We start from the raw sequence: 23,474 nt of genomic DNA, 5'->3' as shown, positions 1-23,474 counted from the left end.
CCCCAGGCTGGCCCACAAACAACCTGCAAAAGCATTTCGGCCTCCACTTGGCATCACTTGTGGGTTGATCGTAAAATGATCCAAGCTGAGCTGGCTCAGCTGGGGAAGTGTTTTTTCCAGAATGGATAGCCGTGCTTCCCATGGAACAAAAGGGGCTTCATAACAAGAGCTAATCTAGAAAACAGGGCCGCTGAACCAAGTGGAGAAACCGCTCATTGAGATTTCCATTCAGATGTTTGTTGGAAAGAAGCAAGAGACGCAAATCATTGCCATTTGCTCGCCCATTGTAACTCTTCCCCCGTTCGGAGCCACAACTGGGATCCCCTCAGGCAGCTCCCAGCTCTTGTTAGTGTTATTGGCTAGAAGGTGTCATCTTGGTTGCTGATGCAGGCCGAGCTGGCAGCGGGGTGGGAGGGGGAGGAGCGCAGTCTCTCTCCCTGAACCTGTAACTGCCATTAAGCCTAAATGTTATTGTGAAGTTGTCTAAGCCGCTCCTCCTCTTCTCTGCCTCATTTTATGTCAACAGCTTCCCCTTGACAAGGTCCACGGAGTGCTTCAGGCAGAGGAACCTGAGCAGTAGCATTGTGACATCAAAGGTAACTCAGCCAGTCATTGCTCACTGCTTCTGGTACCCAGAGCCCGAACCTGTGGCCATCTCTCCCCTTGCCAGTGCCCATCTGGTGCTGCCGGCCGAGGAGTCGAACACCGGAGGGGCACTGTTTAACTGAATTAAAACAGCTCTGACTGGGCAAAGGTAAATGTACGTGCCTGAGCCAGGGATAGCGTGGAGGGAGCCACAGTGCAAATCCCCACTCTGGACAGCACCTGATCTGATGCAGCCTCTGCTATTCCAGTCCTGAACCTGGCGCTCCATCATCTCTGTCAAAGCACTTCAGTCATGACCTGCAGTTTCATTTGCTGTCTCATTTCAACCAATGGGAGTGAAATATGCAAATAAACTGGTGGGAGGGAGAGCTGACTGGCCAAGTTGCCCCTGATCTCACAATGCTTCTCCGCCTGCAGCACCAGATGGGCACAACGTGGAGGTCCGGCATTTCTGGCGTCACCAAAATCACTAGGGTTCTGCCCACTGATGCCGCCACCCGTCTCTGAAATTTTAGAACTGATCAGATGTGATCTTCATAAGCTATCCCATGCCGCACGGACAGACAAAAAGAGAAATGTCAGCAAGTGGAGTATCACTTCACGCAGCCGAGCGGCACCTAGGTACTCCAACCGAGATCGGGGCCCCATTAGGCTGGTTGCTGGGCAGTCACACAGGGGAAGACAGCACCTCACCCGATGAGCTTACCATCGAAATAGACCAGAAAGACAAAGGGATCATCTCTCATTTAGCAATGTCAGAGAGCAGGGGGGTCCTGACTCCCAGGCAGAGCACCCAGGGTGGAGAGTATTTTGTATTTCTTTTATGGGCCTGTATTCATAAAGGGCCTGATTCTTATCCTGCCACTGTTTTACACCAGATGTGACTCAACTGATTTCAGTGGAGTTACTCCTGATTCTCACAGGTGTGTGAGGTGGTTTAGGCCCAGTATTTTTCAGGAAGAGACAGTGAAAGCAATTGGGGTGGTTTTTTGGACTCTAAAGTAAATCTATTGCACACTGTGTTAAACAGTTGACAGAATCCCTGCAAGTCAGTCTGGAGCCTGGGTCCTTGTTCTTTGGTCACAAGGTGCAAAAACCTTCCTTTGTTTCCATAACATGAACCTATGCCAAGGAGGTCTAGACCTGAGGTCACTGGATGGAGCAGATTCGCTTTCAGAGGAGAACATGCGTTACCTTATTGAAACAGGGGAAAACACAGGCAGGCTACTGGAGAACAGGTTAGCACCAACAGAACCAAACAATCACAGAGAAGGAATGTGTCCCCTCCTGACAGTGAGAAGCAACTGTATCGAAAGTGGAGGCCGTTTAATAGTAAATTGATATTTGTCTATGAACAATTGTAAATATATTTAAATTATGACCCTTGAGTCTGAGCTCCTGCATCATGTAGGCCATAGAAATTTACCCAGAGATTCCTGCCTTACGCCTATAACTTCTGATTGAGCTACAGCATATTTTTTTAGAAAGACATCCAATCTTGACTTAAAGATTGTCAAGTGCTAGGCAATCCACCACATCCCCGAGAAAGTGATTCCAATTGTCAATTACCCACACTATGAAATCATTGCACCTTATTTCTAGCCTGAATTTGTTTAGCTTCAGCTCCCCACCACTGGATCTTGTTATCCCTTTGCCTGCCAGAGCCCTTAACAGTGTTTGACAGCATCCATTATATCAGATGTAGTGTGTGATACCAAGCAAGAAATTACAGAAGCAAATAACATGCCCATCCCCCATTTGGTTGTTCCTCCATACACAGGAGTTCTTAAGAAGAAACCTCCTGGTGCTGGCCCGGGGTTTTTAAAACTGGTAAGTTTGCACATCGCTCTAATGCATGTCAACAGCATGTAGATCTGAACAGCACATTCTCTGTCTGGTGAACGTTTCCTCGATAAGTATCAGAGCAGACGATGGAAAGATCATAAGGGATTTACTAATGCTTTGTCTGTTCTCTTTGTTTTTAAGAGACAACACGTACTGGTAGATGTTCCCAATATTTACAGAACGATTCACCATCCCTGCTGCGTAGTCTGAAAAGCAGATTTATCAGCCTCTAGCTAATCCAAGCCTGTTCTCTCCACTTGAGGTTAAATGTCCTGTTTTCTGACAATCCATCTTCTCTCTCTCTTCTTCCTTGGCTTTATGAATGACTCGTAGTGCAAGTGCCGTTTTTCCCTATGCCCCCAGAGTCAGCATTTGTCTAATGATTAAAACAGTGGACTGGCAGCCAGGATCATCTGGGTTTTAATCCTGGCTCTGACAATGACTCACTGAGTGTGGCCACTTAACTTTTCTGTGCCTTAGGGCATGGCTACACTGGCGAGTTCGAGCTCATTAAAGCAGCCCCGTGCGGACGTGTCCACACTGGCAAGGCATGTAGCACGCTCTGACTCTGTGGCTAGAGCGCTCCTGGTACTCCACCTCGGCGAGTGCAATAACGTTTGATGCACCCCCGCTGGAGCCAGTGTGGCCGCCCTGGTCTGTTAATGCGCTCTGATTGGCCTCCAGAAGTGTCCCACGATGCTTGTTCTAGCCACTCTGGTCATCACTTTGAACTCTACTGCCCTGACCAACCGTCAGACCTGCCCTTTGGATTCTCTGGGAATTTTGAAAATCCCCTTCCTGTTTGCTCAGCAAGACATGGAGTGCTCTCAGCAAGTCTTTCCGGGTGACCATGCCTCCACGCGCCAGGCGATCCCCAGTATGGAGCAATGGCGAGGTGCTGGACCTCATCAGTGTTTGGGGGGAGGAAGCTGTCCAGTCCCAGCTGCGCTCCAGCCGTAGGAATTACGATGCCTTCGGGCAGATATCAAGGGACGTGACGGAAAGGGGCCATGACCGGGACGCTCTGCAGTGCAGGGTTAAAGTGAAGGAGCTGCGGAATGCCTACTGCAAAGCCCGCGAGGCAAACAGCCGCTCCGGTGCTGCCCCCGCAACCTGCCATTTTTACAAAGAGCTGGACGTGATAGTTGGGGATAACCCCACCTCCACGCCGAGGACCACCATGGACACTTCAGAGCCCAGTCCAACAAGGTAGGAGGAGGAGCAAAGCGGGAGCGAGGTTGCTGAGGAGGAGGAAGACACCTCTGTGTCAACTGTGATCATCTAGTCTGACCTCATGTAAAACCCAGGCCACAGAACTCCTAGGCTTGGTCTATACACAGTTTTCATACCAAGTTAAGTGTAAGGATTCCGGGTACGCTGTGTAACCAAACAGTTACGTTGGTACATTTCCTAATATGGATGTAGGTACATGGGAACAAGGCAGATCAGTATACACCGCCTTTATAGCAAAATAACTATATTGGTTTGAAACCGACATTGTTAAATCAGTAAAACCCCTAGTGTGGATGCAGTTAAAGTGGTACAAAGACTGTGTGTAGACAAGCCCTTAGTTACACCACTGTGAACTGAGGTAGCGTGATTTATGCTGGTGTATCGAAGAGGAGAGTGACTCATCACGTGCTATATAATTACGTTGTGGTCTTTCATTCCATCAAATACACAGGTACTGCTCCCAGGTATTTTCAGCAGAGAAGCACATTGCGGGAGCAATTTTCCTGGTGATACAGCAGCTACTTTGTATCCCAGCCTGACAGGTGTCACACTGGAAAGTGACTTTGGAGAGATATTTCCATCCCTGGTACAATACCTCTGGCAGTGCTTAGTTCCCCCAGCGTGCTGGGTTACTCCTCCCCTTCCTCTAGCAGAGACACTTCTCACTAAGGGCAATATCGGTATCTCCCTGGATTGTTTGGTTTTCCTGTTTGGTGGCCATGATTTGTAGGCTTCCCTGTGTGTTTGCCAGGGCTGGCTCTAACTTTTTTGCCGCCCCAAGCAAAAAAAAAAAAAGGCGCCGCTCCGCCGTAACAACCCCCCGAGTGCCGTGCCGCTGTAACAACCCCCCCAGCGCCGCCCCGCCCCACCGAAACAACCCCCCTGAGCGCCGCTCCGCTTTAACAACCCCCCCAGAGCGCCTCCCCGCCCCGCCGAAACAAACAACCCCCGAGTGCTGCCCGGCCAAAACAAACAAACAAACAAACAAAAAAACCTCGAGTGCTGCCTCACCACCTGAACGTTGGTCGCCCCTTACAAGGTGCCGCCCCAAGCACGTGCTTGGTCGGCTGGTGCCTGAAGCCGGCCCTGGTGTTTGCAGCTCTCCAGACATTCTGCCTGCCTGGCTCCTCCTTAGTTTTTTTTGGTGCTGTCAGACACTCCAAGTTAATATTTTCCATGCGGTTCCAGAAGCACTGGGTCAGCCTCCTCCAGTCCATTCAATGTCATTGCCATGAGCTAAATGTAAATCCCTTTAGGAAAGAGGCAGGCAAATGGGTATGTGCGGGGGAGGGAGCAGGGCGACTGAATAGTTAAATGCAGCATGAGCCACCATCGCAGAGTTCGAAGGGGCTGTAGGCTCTTACTATTCTTTGGGATTCTCCAAACTAGTTTGAGTTCACTGACCTTCCCCCCCTGTAATTAGATGTATTTTTTTCAAGGGTGATTCAATCTTTAAAACACAAACTAGTTAGAAAATCCTGCACTATGCATAAAATATTCTACCCCCAAAGCTAAGCTGATACAAGTACGTGCCCCATGTATATGTAATATGCTTATGGAGAGTATGGTTGGTCTCTCTTCAGTGGTCAATCCATGTAGAAGGTAATAGCCTACTACTGCTGCCAGCTAAAGGAAGTACTCTTTTGGCTCAAGTGATAGAGGTGTATTCTGCACTGCAGAAAGTCCTTTATTCAAACCTGGTGGATGACATAAGTTGGATCATTGCATATGAATGGAACTGGGTGAAATTTTTCAATCAAAACTTTTTTCTGGGACAAAAAATGAAATTCGTGTCGATTTCGCTGAATTGCTTCAGTCCAACAAAACAAAAAGCCCTGAACACAAATGGAAGTGTTTTGGTTCTACATTTTCAAAACAAAATGTTTTGATTTTTGATTCAAAATGACTTTTCATTTAGAAATTTCCTATAATTTTTTTTTTAAATGAAAAACATTTTAAAAGGCTCAAAATCAAAACAAATCATTTTCAGCTTCAATTTGCTGAAAATTTTGAAAAATGTCAGTTTGGGTTCTATCCAAAATGAATTGTTTTAATTTTAATTGTCAGCGAACTGAACAATCGGTTATCCCCATAGCTAATCCTTGGACTATATGGTTTTCACTCAAACGTTTCTCTCCCTCTGCTCCTTTATTCATCTATTTGCACAGGGAATTAACCACTTTCCCCCACAAATCAAGCAATTACAAATGGCCCTAATTTATTTTCACTCACAGTTCCCCACTTTGTGTGCACAGCTGCCATATTTCCATGTGCACATTCGGTGTGCAAATATGGGAACATTTTACACAGTTATGCACCTAGCACGTCATGCCCTCCAGGGCATTCCCGCTCTTATTTCCTTTGTTAATCAGTGTAATTTTGGGTGTCATTATCTGTATCTGGTTTCTTGTACAGGCCCTGCTGGAGGAAGGAAAAGGTTTCCTTGTTTTATACTGAGTCACTAGCACTGAGCTGTTGTGTTTGAATAAGTACTGCTATTGCCTCTCCTCCAGGGGATTGTAACCGTGCTTCTAAAGGTCACAGCGCTTGGCACGCGTCCATAATTGTTCATGATACCGGGGAAAATAATGTGGCTTGCTGTTGCTACCATGGAAATCAATGAGAGTTTGGCCATTTACTCTCATTGGGCTCACAGCTTTTGCCCGTGTGTTTTAATTCAGCCTAGAATTCTGCACTCACTTGCTCAGCATCACAGACAGAGCCAATGTTTCGGGGTTCACTCCCCCTCTCCAAAGTTGCTTTGAGTGGCAGGTGTGAATAATCCCCCCCCCCCTCCAAAATGAAACATGGCCAAAAGTTTAGCCTAACTTTCAGGTCGAAACCACTTGATGTTGCAGAAAGCCACCTCATTTTTGCATGCTGCCTGCCGGAAACCATTACTCAGCTCAGATTTAACAGGTTTGCTGAGAGCTTTGAGAACCTCAGCAAACTTGGCCTGAGTCTGGATTTTGCAATGAGCATGTAAACACGCCCCATTGCAGTTTGGTTACAGAAGACAGACCCGGTTCTGAGAGGGGAAGGCTGAGCCATCCCCCTGCTGATTACTGGAAGGCACCATCTTCTGGAGACTAATGTGAATGTCAAAGACAGCATTCAAAGTGATTAACTAATTTTTAGCATTGAGCCTTTCATGTGGTTTTCTTCCTGATACACACAATCCAGTGTGTGCTGGACTTCTAAATTACTCAAATGGATATTATAGTTCATCTCTTCCTCACTGTCTTTATCTCATCCGAGGAACTCTTCATTCGTTACAGCACCTGCTCTCCTACCTCCTTCCCCTGAGCCCAGGGCCGGTGCAAGAATGTTTCGCGCCCTAGGCGAAACTTCCACCTTGCGCCCTCCCCCATCCCTGAGCCCCCGCCCTGAGGCGCCCCCCTCTCGTGGCAGCTCCCCCCTCCGCCCTGAAGCGCCCCCCCTGCGGCAGCTCCCCACCCTCCACCCTGAGGCACCCCGCCCGCCCCAGCTCACCCCTGCTCCGCGCACGAGCACCCCGAGCACGCCGTCGCTGCTTCACTTTTCCCGCCTCCCAGGCTTGCGGCACCAATCAGCTTAGGCGCCGCAAGCCTGGGAGGCAGGAGAAGTGAAGCAGCCACAGCGTGCTCGGGTAGGAGGCGGGGCAGGGGTGAGCTGGGGTGGAGAGTTCCCCTGCGTGCCGCCCCCCCACCTTACTTACTGCAGGCGGCCCTCCCCGTGCTCCCCTGCCCGAGCTCCCTCTGCCGAAATGCCGGCGGCGACCGGGGCAGCCGAAGATCCGGCCACCGCAGTAGCTGCCAAAGAAAATGCCGCCCCCCAAATCCTAGCGCCCTAGGCTACCGCCTAGGTCGCCTAAATGGTTGCACCGGCCCTGCCTGAGCCAGAGAGTAGGACATGGAACTCTCAACACCGCCTGTTAGATCATCTGGCAGGAGTCTCTGAACAGCTGATCCTCTGAACAGATTTTTACAGGTATTTAGGCATTGAGTCACTCAGCTCTGAGCATTGCCTAAGTCCCATTGACTTGCAATGAGATTTAGTCTTTTACGGCTAGATCCTCAAAGAGATGTAGGTACCTAACGGCCACTTTAGGTGCCTAAGTCCAAAACGTAGCTCCTCAAAACCTCTGCTCAGCTGCTGCCTATGTCGCCGCCGGTACAGCCCCCTACATTTCTGCCAGTGGGCATGTGCAAAGCCACCTGAGTCCTGGTGCCATCAAGGAGAGGGAGGTGGTGGCTGTGGTGGTCCTGTGGATTTAAGAGAATGAATAGATTCTTCAGGGTGTTGGGGGCTGACCCTGGGAGGAAGCAGCTGGTTTAAGGTTAGACTGATCTGTGTTCAGATGCTCTGGAGATATGTTAACTATCTAGTAAAGACTGTTAAGTTACTAGCAATTAATTATTATTAAGACTAGTGGGTTACTTCATTATAAAACCACACAGTGGTGGTCTTCATGTCCTTCATTCCCTGGGCTATTAGGTGTAAGGGTTCCTCCTCAATTTTGTTGTGAGAAAGGACCAACCTAGCTTAGGAGCCTAACTCAGGAGAGGGTCCACAGTGGAGAGTCCCCAGTCTCTATGGGTATGTCTACATTAGAGCTGGGAAGTGTCCATTTCGGCTGGAGGAGACGTACCCAACAGAAGTGCAGCTGCATCACAAGGGGCTCTAGCCACCCACTCACGATCCCATCCAAAACCGTAGCTTTATCCTTGGGCGGCTAGCCCCTCCCACCACTCGCACTGCTGTGGCTGCACTTCTGTTTTTAGGGCACTAGTGTGACCAGAGCTGGTGTGCGTATGGCTTCTCGTGCGTCCAGCTCCAGTGTAGACATACCCTACAGTCAGGCCAAAGGGAGGTGCCTGCGTCACTTTGAGGGGCAGGGCTTAGGCCGCACCCCCCTCCTCAGCATTTCCTACTGGCTCTGCGCTCAGTGTGCTGGCTCCTGGGAATCCCGTCCCACAGTCTCCAGGCATTGTATAGAGAGCCTGGGCACCTAACTCAGGACTGAGGATTACACAGGGCGCAGGGTGCCTAAAATTAGAGGTCAGCCTCGCCCTTTTGTGGCTCTAGCCCGGAGTCCCTACGTCTCTTTCAAAAATGGATCATAGGCTTCTAAGTCACTAGGGGACTGTCATAAACAGATCAGGGTTAAGGTCTCTTTTACCTGTAAAGGGTTAACAAGCTCAGTAACCTGATGAACACCTGACCAGAGGACCAATCAAGGGACGAGATAATTTCAAATCTCTGTGGAGGGAAGGCTTTGTCTCTGTCCTTTGTTTTGAATTGTGTGCTCTCTTTGGATCTAAGAGAGGCCAGACATGTCTCCAAGTTCTCCTGGAGTATTTCCTACTATCCAGTATAGTGAGTATTAGAAAGGTGAATTAATCTTCTAATTAATTTGTGCATTTTCAATTGTGTGTTTGCTGGAAAAAATCTTTATTTCTGTTTGCTGTTAATGATTATTCTGAGGAGGAGGGAGGGGGAAGTCTCTCCAGGTTTATGTGTCAGACCCTGTGATATTTTCCATCCTGGTATTACAGAGAGAGTGTACTTTCTTTCTTTCTTTTAATAAAATCTTTTCCTTTTAGAACTTGATTGATTTCTTCCCTTGTTTGGATTTTCAGGGGAAGGGGAGGGGGGAAAGTGAATCCCTCTTTGGTTTGATTCAAGGAATTTGAATCCAAGTATCTCTCCTAAGCACTAGGAGAGGGGAGGGGGGAACTGGTTTGTTTCCTTTTGTGTTGAGATTCAAGTTTGAATCTGTGTTCCCAGGGAAAGTTTTGGGGGAACAAAGGGAGTGGGTCAGACACTTAAAAACTGACTGGTGGCAGCGAGAACCAGATCTAAACTAGGCTTTTAGTTTAGAGGAGTCCATGCAGGTCCCCATCTTGTGAACGCTAAAGTTCAAAGTGGGGAATAAACCTATGACAGGGACTTCTGAACATTTTATCCAATTCCTGGCCTCCTCTTCCCTCTGTGTTTAATTCCCAATTAACGGCTTTCTGTTCAGGATCGCATCCCCATCGGTGGGGCTAATAAAAAGCTGTATGCTCCAGGAACTTCGATCTGTGTGTGTGTGTGTGTGTGTGTGTGTGTGTGTGTGGCAGTTGTCTAAGCAACAGCATGATCAACAAAAATCTGTGTAATAATTATTGATTCACAGACAACTGATGTGCTGGAATGGTGATGCTGCCCCTGAAGAGGCAACATTCAGCTATGCTGTAAGCAGGGGCAGCATCTGAATGTGGCCGTTTCCCTGAATACAGCAGATCTGTCATTGTCTCCTATGCCTGCTCATTAACATCTTCAGGTGGGTGGCTCATTAAATTCTGAAAGGAAAGGAGGCCCATTTAGTCATTAACATGTGAAAAACCAAAAGGGCCCCCATACTGGTCCCAGCCCAAGTGCTCCACTGAAATATGTGTTGGTACCTGGACGTTCACTGCCTGATACCCCTTTTATGAGTCAAATCTTGAGGTCCTTGTTCTGGTTTTACCCAGTCCGTACGTTTTTACCTTATTCTGTTTTTACCCAGTCTTTGACCCATGGCAAAGAATCTTTTCTGTTTTTCTTTGGAGCAGTTTGATTCAGGGCCCGGTTAATGAGCTGTTTCCTGATCTCGACAGCAATACAATGATACTAAGGATGCAATAAGAATGTTATTTATAAAGCTAGATTTGTGCCCCATCTCGCCACAGAGGCGCTCAGCATTCTGCACAAGTTAAAATGCAGACCACCTAACAAGCATCATCAAATACACCTGCTAAGCCCTGAATGCACTGGAGCTGTGTATCTGAGGAGCGCTTCCCCTCCCCCAGGGGCTCCTATCAAAGCAACTTTCCTTGCACATTGTTAAAGCATTATGCTAGATTAACCCCAATTACATTGGACAGTGGAGTCTCTCTGTGATAATTCCAGTGCCAGGAGTAGGGAGTGGAATGACACTCCTCTTTTGCATAGACTGTACCGGCGCTCCCAGCCACCCTGCTATCTCGCTGCATCTTTTCTTTACTGGGAGGCAGATCTGCATCATGCGGACCGCTGGCTACATGCAGCAGAGGAGCAGGCTGACATTTTTGGCACTGGCTAGGAAGGACAAATAGAGAGAGAGGCAGCGGTTTTCCTTTCTCTTAAGGGCATGTGGATACCAGGTATGTTCCCATCCGATGAATTGAATACAGCACCTCCAACTAGCACAGACACTGGGCTTCCTTCGGTGTCATTCCTCCTTCCTGTGGACTGGCACTAAGAAGAGAAATGACCGGTTTGGTACTCAGTCTCTGCTGTCGCGTTTTGCTGGCTTTTGGGGTTTGAGCTCAGACTCTGGTAAGTTTTGCGCTTACTTTCTTTGTGAGAGCTGCGACGAAGCAAATAGCTGTAGCTAGACACGGAGCATGGACTGAACGATAGTAAGGAGAAGAGCTAGAGCAAGTGTAAGTGTGTAGTGACAATACGTTAGTTGGGGAGCAGGATGTCGATTCAGTCTCTGCGGATCGTTTTATTTCTGTAACTTCCCCAGGGGAAAGCACGTTCTTTCTGTGTACGTGAAACTGAGCGTCGGTCCCGGTTGCATGAAACAGTTTGTAAGCTGCTCGCATCCATCCATCCATTGTTTGTATTCTCCTAAATTTGAGTCTTTGCCCTCGAAATTTGGCTTGTTCACGATATCGTTCTGTACTGGAGCACAGGGCAGTTTAAGTGGAACAGTGGTGACTCTGCATAGTTGAGTTACCTGGGCGAGAATCTGGCTTTGAAATTGTATAGGTTGCATCTTTCTGCAGGAACCCCCCCCCGCATATAAACATGTTTAGAGACAGTTGTGGGGCACTGTTTGGAGAATGACTTCATGTCACCATCCAGATGAACGGGGGGCGGTGAACCGCTCTTCACGTCTGTGAGAAGTGCACGTGTGCATCTTTATTATGAGCAGAGAGGAAAAAGAAGGAGAGAGACTCTTCTCTCTTTTTTATTAACCTCACATCTTTTATTTTCCTTTGCTTACTGAACCCAGAGCCTGGCTGAATGTCTCGGATCTGCTAAGAAGCAGGTGAGGTTTGTGGGCTTGTTATATGCTGGAAGTCAGAATCAGATACTGATAGGCAGCCCTGGAGATTAGATTAATAAGGGCTGAGAAAATGTCATGAACTTTGACACCAAAGATGGGTGATGCCTGGAACTGGTTTGTTTTGGAAAAATCTTGTCAGTTGGGTTTGGGTTTTGCAGTGATTTGGCATTGGTTCAGACTCAGGTCCTTTTCTGTCTGGACCCACAATGTTCAGGGAGTGTGTGTGTGCATGTGTGTACCTGGGGATTCATGCCAATGGTTCTAATACAGGTCCCTGTGTATTTCAAACAGAGATGGGCAAAACCAGGCTTGGTGTGATCTCTCTAAACCATGCAATCGTGAGTTTTGTAAAACAAACCTGACAACCCAGTTCAGCCGCGGGTCATGTTATTATTTTATTTATTTATTTATTTTACTTCCAAAGTTTGGCAGATTCAGGCCAATGGCCCATCTCCACTTAGCAAGTGACGAGTTTAGATCCGAGTTTTTAAAATGACCTTGGGCCAAATTCCTTCCTGGTGTAATATAGACCGACTCCAGGGGTCTCACACCAAAGATGGCCTGCTGTGTCAAATCCTTCTGATTGCTGTCTGTGTTGTGCTAACATAGCTCAGTGCTCTTGTTCCAGGGAATAAACAGATACAATTGGCAGCCCTGAAACCTGTTCACGCTGTAAGTGAATCAATACTAGATGGTGATTGCTACGCATTTTTTCTGGGCAGAGTGCAGGGCAGGCCTTCACAATGTGGGCCACTGTGTTATCGGCTGCTAGTGTGCAGAGACTACTGCCTATCCTACTGACCAGTGTAGTCCCATTGTTTCCTTGTGCTCCTCCATCAGTTTGCCTGTATCCACCTGTTTCCTCTTGTCTTATACTTAGATTGTAAGTTCCCTGGGGCGGGGACTATCTTTTTGTTCTGTGTTTGTACAGCTCCTAGCACAATGGGGTCCTGCTCCATGACTAGGACTCCCAGGCAATGCAGTAACACAAATAATGAATAATAATAATATAATCCCAGTGACCCGAACAGGGCAATATGCAGGTGCCTGGGGTGTCATAGGTTCGTGGCAGCTGCGCTAACATGGATAGGAGAGGTATTTTAGCTCAGATTGCTGCCTCCCATGGAAATACTTATGAGGAAAGGAAGACTCCATAGGTCTCCACCTCCTGGAGCTTTCCTGGGATTGTGGTGTGGAGGGATGGAATTTGACACCTCTTCTCTGCACACAGCATACAACAGCCAGTGGTTCTATCTCCAGAGCCACAGACCTCTGCACAACAACAGACCAGAGGAGAATGTAAACAAAGACACTGGTTTGGACACCCCTACTCTAAAGAAAAGTGCCAATGGGTCTTCAATGGGGAGTCAGACCCTCTGTTTTTAATGTCTTATCACATGGATCCTCTCCCACACCCAGTATAAACTCCATGGAACTCAATATATCTACTTCAGAGCTCCACAATTCCAGGGATTCTCAGTATTTCAGGTGCATTTTAACTCCTCATTAGACCAGAGGGTCTGTATTTGTGGTGAATGGACCAGCTGGATTCCACCAAGCTCTTACTGGGTCATCTGCACAGTTGGCTGGTCACATGGGACGCCGTCTCCTTGTTTCCATCTGCTAAGCAGCATTGAAAAGTGCTTAAAATACATTTCCATGTGAGCGGTTGCTATAGTCACCATGGGGATGACGTGTAATTATGAAGAGGAGGAGGCGATGGGCCCCGCAATAGCAAATGGAAGAGGGTGCAGCTCAATGGGACAATTTGTGTAATAAGATGTGGTCCACACTATGGAAACTGAGAAGAAATTATACTGTGGTTTGTTGCTTGTCTCTGCCTGTTTGTTTGTCTGTCTGGTCTTTCAGCCTGTAAGCTCTTCGGGGCAGGCACAATCTTTTGGTTTTAATAGAGTTGAAGTTTCATAGAGTTTATGGATAGACTGGACCTTTAGATTGTCTAGTCCGACCTCGCGCCCAGCTCAATGGCCCCCAGCCCTGGTTGGGGTCGTTAAGGCACTACCAGATAAGAATATTAAAACTTTTGAGAATCCTTGGCTAAGCCTACGGAGCCTCCCTCCCCATCACATTTAAAGCTGCATCATGCTAAATGGACACCTGACAGGGATTTTAGGCCTACCTTTCTTCTCTGATTTTGCCATTTGTTCTCCTGTAGGGAATGCCTGAAGAACAGGATCTTATGACTCCTCCTCAGTCAGCTGATGTTGTGGATGAAAACCTCTCTGTTTCCGGCTGCCCCGAGCCCTGGATCGAACCCACTTTCACACTAGCAGCCAGGGTCCGTGTGATCATCACCATCTGCTTTTTCTTGATAGCAGCATCCAGCAACTCAGTTGTGTTATACAGCATCATGAGGAAGAGAAGGAAGTCCCATGTCCGGCTGCTGATACTGAGCTTAACAGTGGCAGATTTACTGGTGACCTTCACGGTCATGCCCCTGGACGCTGTGTGGAACGTGACGGTCCAGTGGTATGCTGGGGACCTGCCGTGTAAATTGCTGAACTTCCTCAAGCTCTTTGCCATGTACTCTGCAGCACTGGTGCTTGTGGTTATCAGCCTAGACCGGCACTCAGCCATCCTCCACCCCTTTGCCTTTGCTAATTCCAGTCGACGCAACAGACTCATGTTATGCGTCGCTTGGGTCATGAGCCTTCTGCTGGCCTCGCCCCAGGTATGAGCGCAATGCCATTGTAAAGCTGGGGTTGCTTCAAACAGGAAGTGCCACACTTTAGAATAAACAAAAGTGAACGGCCACCTTGGGCTGGGCGAATGGTTTGGGTGATAATCAGGAATCAAGAGGAAGGATGGTCCAATGGTTAGAGCACTAACTGGTGACTTGAGTTCAATTCCCTGCTCTACCACGGACTTCCTGTGTGACCTTGGGGAAGTCACTCAGTGGCTCTGGGCCTCAGTTCCCCATCCGTACTATGGGGATAATAGCGCTGCCCTGCCTTACGGGGAGGTTGTGAGGATAAATCCACTAGAGATTGTGAGGTGCTCAGATACTGCAGTGATGGGAAGCCATCTGCAGTACCTAAGCCAGACTGACAATATGCCCATTATTTTCCAAGATGAAGCCAGGTCCTAACTTGTGGCTGAATTTTGAGGAGCTCAGGCCTGAGATATTCTTGCAGCTGGCACAGATTCCATCTCATCACAGCTCTAGTAAGGAAGAGCCTCATGGTTTAATGTCCCATCCCCAGCACACAGGGTGGTGTTCAGATCCAGTTAAGGTTCAGGTCTGCAGATGTTGAGGTAGATAATAAGAAGTGGGACTTCTAGAACACTTATGAACATAAGAACATAGGAGCTGCCATACAGGGTTAGACCAATGGTCCATCTAGTGCAGTATCCTGTCTTCTGACAGTGGCCAATTCCACATTCTCCAGAGGGAATGAACAGAACAGGGCAATCATTGAGAGATCTATCCCTCATTGTCCGGTCCCAGCTTTGTGCAGTCAGAGGTTTAGGGACACCCAGAGCATGGGGTTGCATCCCTGAACATCTTGGCTAATAGCTACTGATAGACCTATCCTCTATGAATGTATCTAATTTTGGGGGGGGGCAGTTATACTTTTAGCTGTCACAACATCCCCTGGCAATGAGTGCCACAGGTTGACTCTGCGTTGTGTGAAGAAGTCCTTCCTTTTGTTTGTTTTAAACCCACTGCCTATTAATTTCATTGGGTGACCCCTGGTTCTTGTGTTATGTGAAGGGGTAAATAACATTTCCTTATTCACTGTCTCCACACTATTCATGATTTTATAGACTTCTAGCATATCCCCTTTGTCATCTCTTTCCCCCCGGTCTTTTTAAATCTCTCCTCACAGCAAAGCTGTTCCATACCCCTAGTCATTTTTGTTGCCCTTCCCTGTACTCTTTGCAATTCTAACATAACTTTTTTGAGCTGGGGTAACCAGAACTGCATGCCAGTATTCCAGGTGTGGGCGTACCATGGATTTATATCGTGGCATTATGATATTTTCTATCTTATTATCTATCCCTCTCCTAAGGGATTCTGTTTTCTTTTTTTGACTGCTGCTGCACACTGAGCAGATGTTTTCAGAGAACTAATTTTATGGATGTTAACTCATTCATCATCACCATGCCCTAGGGAGAATGGTCGTTGTTGCAATCTCCATTGTACACTGGGAAAATGAGACGTGGGAAGGTGAAGTAACAGGCCCAGAATCTTGGAAGACCTTGCTGCCTGAGCCAGGACTATAACTTGGGAATTTCTGGCTTCCACTCCCATACACCATCCCTGTCTCTGGAACCGCTCCAGGTTCTCCAAAGTCTATGGCCAGTGCATTCTGCAGCTATCAGAGTATCCCGGAACTGAGCCCTTCTTTGCTCACTGCCCCTTTCTCATTGTCCCAGCTTGTGAGGAAGAGTGAGTCTGCTTTGAGCAGGGGGTTGGACTAGATGACCTCCTGAGGTCTCTTCCACCCTTGAGATTCTATGAGTCAAAGGTGGTGATGCTGCACCATGGCGCTGCCAGAAAATGTCAATTGATATTTAGACTGGGCTCAGCTTTAGAGGCAGTAGCTCCTCGAGTCCATTAGCTTCAGTGGGAATCCATTAATTCTTGAACCCCATTCTTTGATGCAGAAGGACCCCCTGCCGCCGAATTACCGCCGAAGTGGGACCCACCACCGAAGTGCTGGGTCTTTGGTGGTAATTCGGCGGCGGGGGCCCCCCACCGCAGGTCTTCGGGGCACTTCGGCAGCGGGTCCCAGAGCGGAAGGACCCCCCGCCACTGAATTACCGCCGAAGCGGGGCCCCCCGCTGCCAAAGACCCCAGGCCCCCTGAATCCTCTGGGCGGCCCTGTCTACACTGCTGTTCTTAGCCCCATATCACAAGCCCAAGTCAGTTCACCAGGGCTGTAAGACTCGCTGCCATGGAGTTTTTTTCTGTAGTGTGGACGTACCCTCAATGATTGCTGCCGGGGGAAGGCAGGTAGAGAGCTCCTGTCCCATGTTGGTCCCCATCAGATCATCTCTTTGCCTTGTTCCTCAGCACATCTAGCAAGCCTAGGAACTAGACTAAGCCCACTGAGCATCCCCAACTGCAGCTCGTGCAGTTTCCCAGTCCAGTGTGTGCGGAGATTTGAAAACCCTGCTGGCTCAGATGGTGCTTCTGGCTTCGTCCGTGATGGGCTATTTTGCCAAATATTTCCCCCGGTTGTTACCACTAGTGCTCACAAGGGTCAACACTCTAGAATGGCCACATTGCCACTGATCACCAGCGACTTAAGCCAACGTGTTGGCAAGACCTGCTCAAGCGAAGGTTAAACTCCATGGTGCTTAAAATACCATCCGCTGCCTGGAACGCTGCCTACACTAACCCCCCCTCATTGCTACCCCCAGCAGAGCTGAAATGCTGGCAGCAACAGTAGGAAATTTTGGCAAAAAAAACCCAGTGTGACCAGCTCCATAGACTACTCTTCTAGGCTGCCGACGGCATTCTTTCAATGGGAAGGAGGAGATGTGAACCCTGTTATAACTATGCTGGGCTGCAACCACCTTGCAAAATGGCTTCAAATGCAATTGCTACAGATGCTGTAGTGTGGACAGGGCCTAAAAGCCCAGAACTAACCAGCTTTCTCTTATGTCTGTTGCTTCTGCGACCAGGGGCAGTCTGCGAGCCCCCCCCTCCTTTGGGGAGGCTAGCCACACGCCCCCCTCCCTTCCACCCGAGGCCTCTCTCGTGCCCACCCTCCGCTGGAGCCCCGAGCGTTCCCCGCCTCTATGGCTGGAGGAGCCCCAGCTAAACCGCCCCGGGCTGCTGGCTGCCCCCAGTACTGGTCCCAGCGCTGGGCCGCCAGCTGGCACCAGCACCAGCGCTGGGCCATCCACCGGCCCCAGCCGCCTACTGGCATCCGGCCGGAGCTGAGCTCCCGCCGGCTTGGAAGAGAAAGTGGCACATGGGCAGGGCCAGGGCCTGGGTTAGGGCCTATTATACCTGCCACCCGTGTCTGCCATTATTTCAAGCTGCTCCTGTTCTAAACACAGTGGTTTCATCAGTCCAATAGTCAAAAACACCCAGCAGGAAATGCGCAGTAGCGTAACGCTGTCACTAGCTCCCTGTATGGTGGAGGAAACCTGCTAGATGATAACCTGACCTTACCTCTTTGGGCCCAGATCCTCAAAGGTATTCAGACACCAAACTCCCACTGAAATCAATTGGAGTTAGGATCTTAACTACCTTTGAGGAGTTGGGCCTTGGGCTCGCATAGCCACAATATGGTGTGTCTGGATTATGACAGCTATAAACTATTTAACCTGTCCTCCTTCCGGTGCTTATTCAGTGTGCAAATTTCAGTGCTGCAAGGGCAGCCAGGTCGGGAGACTGAACATATAGAGGGATTGGCATTTTAAAAGGCTAATATGGAGACTTTGCATTCAAAAGATGCTGCTGCTTCAGACAGCGATAGGAACATCTGACACTAATGGAGATAAGTGAAGTGTATTGTCAGTTCAGGACAGGAAGCCGCTATCGAGTGAAAATAAATCTTGTGAGCATGAATTCTACGGTGCTGTTGTAGTGGCACAAAAGAATTCCGAGTTCCCGAGAGAGATAAATGGCTCTTCACCCAGTTACTGAATCCATCAAATATTGCCTGGCTGAGAACAACGATGTTTAAAATAGCCACACATTGGCTTACGAGCTCAGTGGGGGTTATTTTCTGCTATTAGGCCAAGTATGTTTTTGATAGTGGAATAATTTTTATCATGGAGAACAGCATCATAATACTGAGAAAGGAGAGACAGATCCACCCCAAATCAAGGACTTTATCTCTGATTTATTTATAAGAACCTGGCTTATAGAATTAATTGATGTGTTTGCTAGTAGTTGGTACCATGTTGTCTATTGGCACAAAGTAAGAAATAATTACAATAATGGCCGAGGTTTATGATTGAGGCCTAGAGAAACGTGCAATGAGCTTTTAATTCCAACAGAACCCATTTTTCGCCTGCTGTAGCTGCAGCTCAAATGTTGCAGTGTCGTACTAGTGCATGAGAACTGGACAGTGGAATTGACCATGAATGGACCAGACGATTGCTTGAGATGAGTGACGGGCTGAGTCAGCAAAGAACATGTATGATGAAAAGTCAATATGCATCCTCATGCTCTGCTGATAAGAGATAGAACAAGAGTTAATGTGGGGATGGATTATTCCATATCTGCTACTGCAGGGTTCTAACACCCTCCTCTAAAGCATCTGGTGCTGATCACTGTCAAAACAGTGTTTTGAACTAGATGGACCTGTGGTCTGACCCAATCTGGCAAACCCTATGTAAGAAGACTTTCTAAATTCTTTTGGGGTTTAATAATTGCCGGAAAGTGTTCCCAGTAAGCCCAGGAAGGAGATTGTCATTGTGACAGTGCCCCTTTAAGAACGATCTCTGACTGACTGTTTCATTCTTAATTTCAGCTTTTTCTTTTTCACCTGCACACTGTCCCGGGTGTCAATTTTACCCAGTGTGTGACCCATGGAAGTTTCCAAGAGCACTGGGAAGAAATAATCTACAACATGTTCACCTTCACCACCCTCTACGTCGCCCCACTGAGCGTCATGATTGTCTGCTACATCCGCATCATCTGGGAAATCAGTAAGCAACTGAAGATCAACAAGGGTGAGCAGGCTGCAGCTAGTTAGCATTCAGCACACTTCCATGTGATCTTATTGGTATTGCTGAGACATTGTAATTTTCCCTGCCAGAGCCCTTAGATTTCATAGCCATGTCTTGTTGCATGATCAGCATCATTGCCTGACATCTCCAGGCTTAGAAAATGAGAAACAGCCGGTGTGTTTCTGGGGATGGCAAATCCTCGCTGATGGAAAATAATGGACAGCAGAATAGGGGAGCCTTGTATAACGTAATACGTGGTGAGGGAGATTGCACATGTGGTGGAGAGAGGCGCAGAGCATGGAATCTGCCCACTTCTTCCAGGAGTATCATGGAGACCTGCTACTGCCTCCTTCAGGCCTGGTGAGAAGAGATGGGGAAGGTGTGCAAGGCCAGGGCGGCTTCCTCCTCTTTAGACTCCTGCATGGCTGAGTAGGGCCAGGCCTCAATTCAGTCAAGTGACTTTATGGTGATGAAAGGCAATAGCCTTGAAAACAAACATCCTTATTCATCCCCGCCCCCGGGAGAGGCCCAACCCGCGCCTTGTGCATGGCTTTATGTCCCACTGAAGCCCTTTAGGGTGAAATACAGCCCAATACAGAGAGCCAGTGCAGGCCTCTGGGCGCTACTTCAGCCCTGTGGTAACTCAGTTCAGCTGCAGTTTGGGCTTAATCCAGTGCTCACGGACGTCAGTGGAAATGCTCCCACTGACTCCAGTGGCCTTTGGATCAGGCCTAAGTCTTGAAGTCAAACTCTTCCTGACTTTGAGGGAGGCTGGGCTGTGAATGTTGGTCTCTTCCTGGTTGTATGCTGTTGCATCGTATACAATTATCCCTTTGACTCTTCCTGGCAGGTCTAGCAAGAAGCAAAAATGATCACATCTCCAAGGCGCGAATGAAGACCCTCAAGATGACCGTTGTGATAGTTGCTTCCTTCGTTATCTGCTGGACCCCATATTACCTCCTGGGCCTGTGGTACTGGTTCCAGCCAGACATGATTCAACGCATGCCCGAGTACATCAACCACAGTCTCTTTCTCTTTGGCTTGCTACACACGTGCACCGACCCGGTCATTTACGGTCTCTACACTCCTTCCTTCCGAGAGGATATGAAGGCGTGCCTTAGAGGAATCGAAACAGTAATTACAGGGCAGGAGAGAAACAAACTGCTGTCCAGTTCTGAGATGAACATAAAAGACTACATTATAAATGGCGGAGCAGCTTCGGGCGCTTCCAACGGCACAATCATCCACACGGTCTGCTAAAGAAAAGCATCTGGCAGGAGGAAAGGAACTCGGTGTTCTTGGTCGGGGGCGTTGCATTGGCCAGTAGCTCCTATTATGGCGACTGCCTGGGAAGTACAGTAGCAACGCTGGCGTGTTGTTCAGCCACCCGCCCCGCCTGAATTAGGTTTGAATGGAACAGTCACCAGAAACTGGTAACTGAGAGCTGGCTTCTGCTGCACTCACGCTGAGTATCACTGTGGTCTCCAAGGGGTCCCATTGATTCCCCCTTATTCCAGGCCTGATCCCTTGTGCTCTGGTTCCGAGGACCCCTTGGGACCATGGGAGAGACTCAGAGAGGGGCTGGTGTCCTGCTACTCCACCAGTTCTGTAGAAGTCGTCTGCACAGTTCCTGTTCCCCACAGGCTAGTTCCACCCCCTTTATGGCCTTTTTATGCTGCTCTTGGGCCAGGTGCAACTTACTGCAATGATTCTAGAATTCAGTATCCGCCAGCCTCCTGCCAACCACTGTTTTTCTGGAAAAATACATTGGCTTCTAAAAAATATAGAGAAAGGGCCAGATTGGCAAAAGAGCATCCTTTCTTTTTGGCCTTGGTGGGATCATTCACGGGGCTAACGGTACTCCGGTGCAGAACCAGGCTCATGGGCTGTGTGGTTCTCACGGCTGTGACTTCCATGACAAGAATGAGACATTTCAGGTTTTGTCAGGCAAAGTCTTGGTCTTGTCTTCCCAGCCAGCCTGCTACTGACATCTCCTTCTCCGTGAATTTCTACTCATCTATCCAGTATTAAAAGCTACTCACATGACTCAGTACATACAGGTGCCAGCCCTAATTCTTCCACTGTCATTTCTGTGACTGTTTTGAATCCCTGGAAAGTGAGCTCGTGCAGAGTGCTTGTTTTGTACTTTTTGATCTATGTACGGTGGAAATAAACGGTTAGTGGATTGTTTATGGAAAAACCTTAAGCTGTGTCCATGCCAGGGACCGGGACTCTCCGAGTTATGTTCACCTTTGAATTGACATGATTGCAAATAAAAGATGCCAATGTGGGTATTTTAGTAGCTTGAGGATATATGGTTTTCTGCCTGATCGGTGCAGAGCAACAATGCAGCTCATCCCCGTTTAACCTTAATACAATGGAAGCCATATTGTGCCCTCACATTTGGGCCCAGTGATGCAGGAGGTTCCTGGGGCTTAAACTCCTCCTCTGGCCAAATCCGGCATTCCCTCCAGAAGCAAAACTCTCCCTGAGGTGGGAGTTTGGCCTGTGCAAAGACTGAAGGATCAGCCCCTGGTTGTTTAATTGTCTGTATTAAAGGATATGGTAATCGAGAAAAGAGAGACACAACCCACTATTGAAAATCTGTGTCAAAAACCCAGCCCAAACTCTTCCTTCTGCAGCCCTGGGCAGTCACAAGGTGGGGCCCACCACCGTGGCTTTACAGAATGCTCCGCTGTTTACACTTGCAGCTTAGCTGGTTTAAGACAACAGCTGCTGTGGCTGTTGATTAGCTGTGTCGAAGGCAGCATCCTCCAGCAGATTCAAAGTGGCCCAAGACAGAAGGAGCGGCTCCCTTAGTCATTCTGGGAAATGAATAGCTTCACCTCCCATAGCCCCCTCTTTTTCTGCCTTGGCATCAGTTTTTTAACTGCGACCCCTGAAAATGGAGGTTGGTGATGCGTAGGCTAATGGGCTTCAGACTAGGGCTGTTGATTAATCACCATTAACTCACATGATTAATTCAAAAAATTAATTGCGATTAATCGCAACTTTAATTGCACTGTTAAACAATAGAATACCAATTGACACTTATTAAATGTTTTGGATGTTTTTCTACATTTTCATATTTATTGTATTCTGTGTTGTAATTGAACTCAAAGTGTATATTATTTTTATTACAAATATTTGCACTGTAAAAATGATAAACAAAAGAAATGGTATTTTTCAATTCACCTCATACAAGGTGCAATCTCTATGTCGTGAAAGTATAACTTACAAATGTAGAATTTTTTTTGTTACATAACTGCACTCAAAAACAAAACAGTGTAAAACTTCAGAGCCTACAAGTCCACTCAGTCCTACTTCTTGTTCAGCCAATCGCTAAGACAAACAAGTTTGTTTACATTTACAGGAGATAATGCTGCCCTCTTCTTATTTACAATGTCACCTGAAAGTGAGAACAGGCATTTGCATGGCACTTTTGTAGCTGGCATTCATGGAATCATAAAAGATTAGGGTTGGAAGGGACCTCAGGAGATCATCTAGTCCTACCCCCTGCTCAAAGCAGGACCAACCCCAACTAAATCATCCCAACTAGGGCTTTGTCAAGCCAGCCCTTAAAAACCTCTACAGATGGAGAATTAGAGGATTGGGCCAAAAGAAATCTGATGAGGTTCAACAAAGACAAGGACAGAGTTCTGTACTTAGGACGGAAGAATCCCATGCACTGCTACAGACTAGGGACCAAGTGGCTAGGCAGCAGTTCTGCAGAAAAGGACCTAGGGGTTACAGTGGATGAGACGCTGGATATCAGTCAACAGTGTGCCCTTGTTGCCAAGAATGCTAATGGTATTTTGGGCTGTATAAGTAGGAGCATTGCCAGCAGATAGAGGGATGTGATCATTCCCCTCTATTTGGCATTGGTGAGGCCTCATCTGGAGCACTGTGTCCAGCTTTGGGCCCCATGAAACAAGAAGGATGTGGAAAAGTTGGAAAGAGTCCAGTGGAGGGCAACAAAAATGATTAGGGGGCTGGAGCACATGATTTACAAGGAGAGGCTGAGGGAACTAGGATTATTTAGTCTACAGAAGAGAAGAGTGAGGGGGGA

The 23,474-nt window shown here is 48.0% G+C and overlaps 1 protein-coding gene across 4 annotated transcripts in view; it reads left to right on the top strand.

Moving 5' to 3' along the window:
* The window catches only part of LOC120374141 (gonadotropin-releasing hormone II receptor-like), a 54,277-nt gene extending 32,022 nt beyond the window's left edge, over positions 1–22,255 (top strand). The window contains exons 1-4 of one of the 4 annotated variants that reach the window (XM_039493430.1): positions 2,395–2,436; positions 13,923–14,438; positions 19,207–19,408; positions 20,256–22,255. In XM_039493430.1, the coding sequence (XP_039349364.1) occupies positions 13,926–14,438; positions 19,207–19,408; positions 20,256–20,665 (1,125 nt within the window). In that variant the 5' untranslated portion in view covers positions 2,395–2,436; positions 13,923–13,925 and the 3' untranslated portion in view covers positions 20,666–22,255. Of the gene's footprint in view, positions 1–2,394; positions 2,437–3,503; positions 3,661–10,742; positions 10,833–13,922; positions 14,439–19,206; positions 19,409–20,255 lie in introns of those variants that run through there. The other 3 variants (XM_039493431.1, XM_039493433.1, XM_039493432.1) reach the window with 3 other exon arrangements.
* The last annotated feature ends 1,219 nt before the right edge of the window (positions 22,256–23,474 follow it).

Source organism: Mauremys reevesii, linkage group 10, assembly GCF_016161935.1.
Source record: "Mauremys reevesii isolate NIE-2019 linkage group 10, ASM1616193v1, whole genome shotgun sequence".
In the NCBI taxonomy this organism is placed as follows: Eukaryota; Metazoa; Chordata; order Testudines; family Geoemydidae; genus Mauremys; species Mauremys reevesii.
The sequence above is the reverse complement of the archived record's forward strand: the minus strand, read 5'-3'. Positions and strand labels throughout refer to the sequence as shown.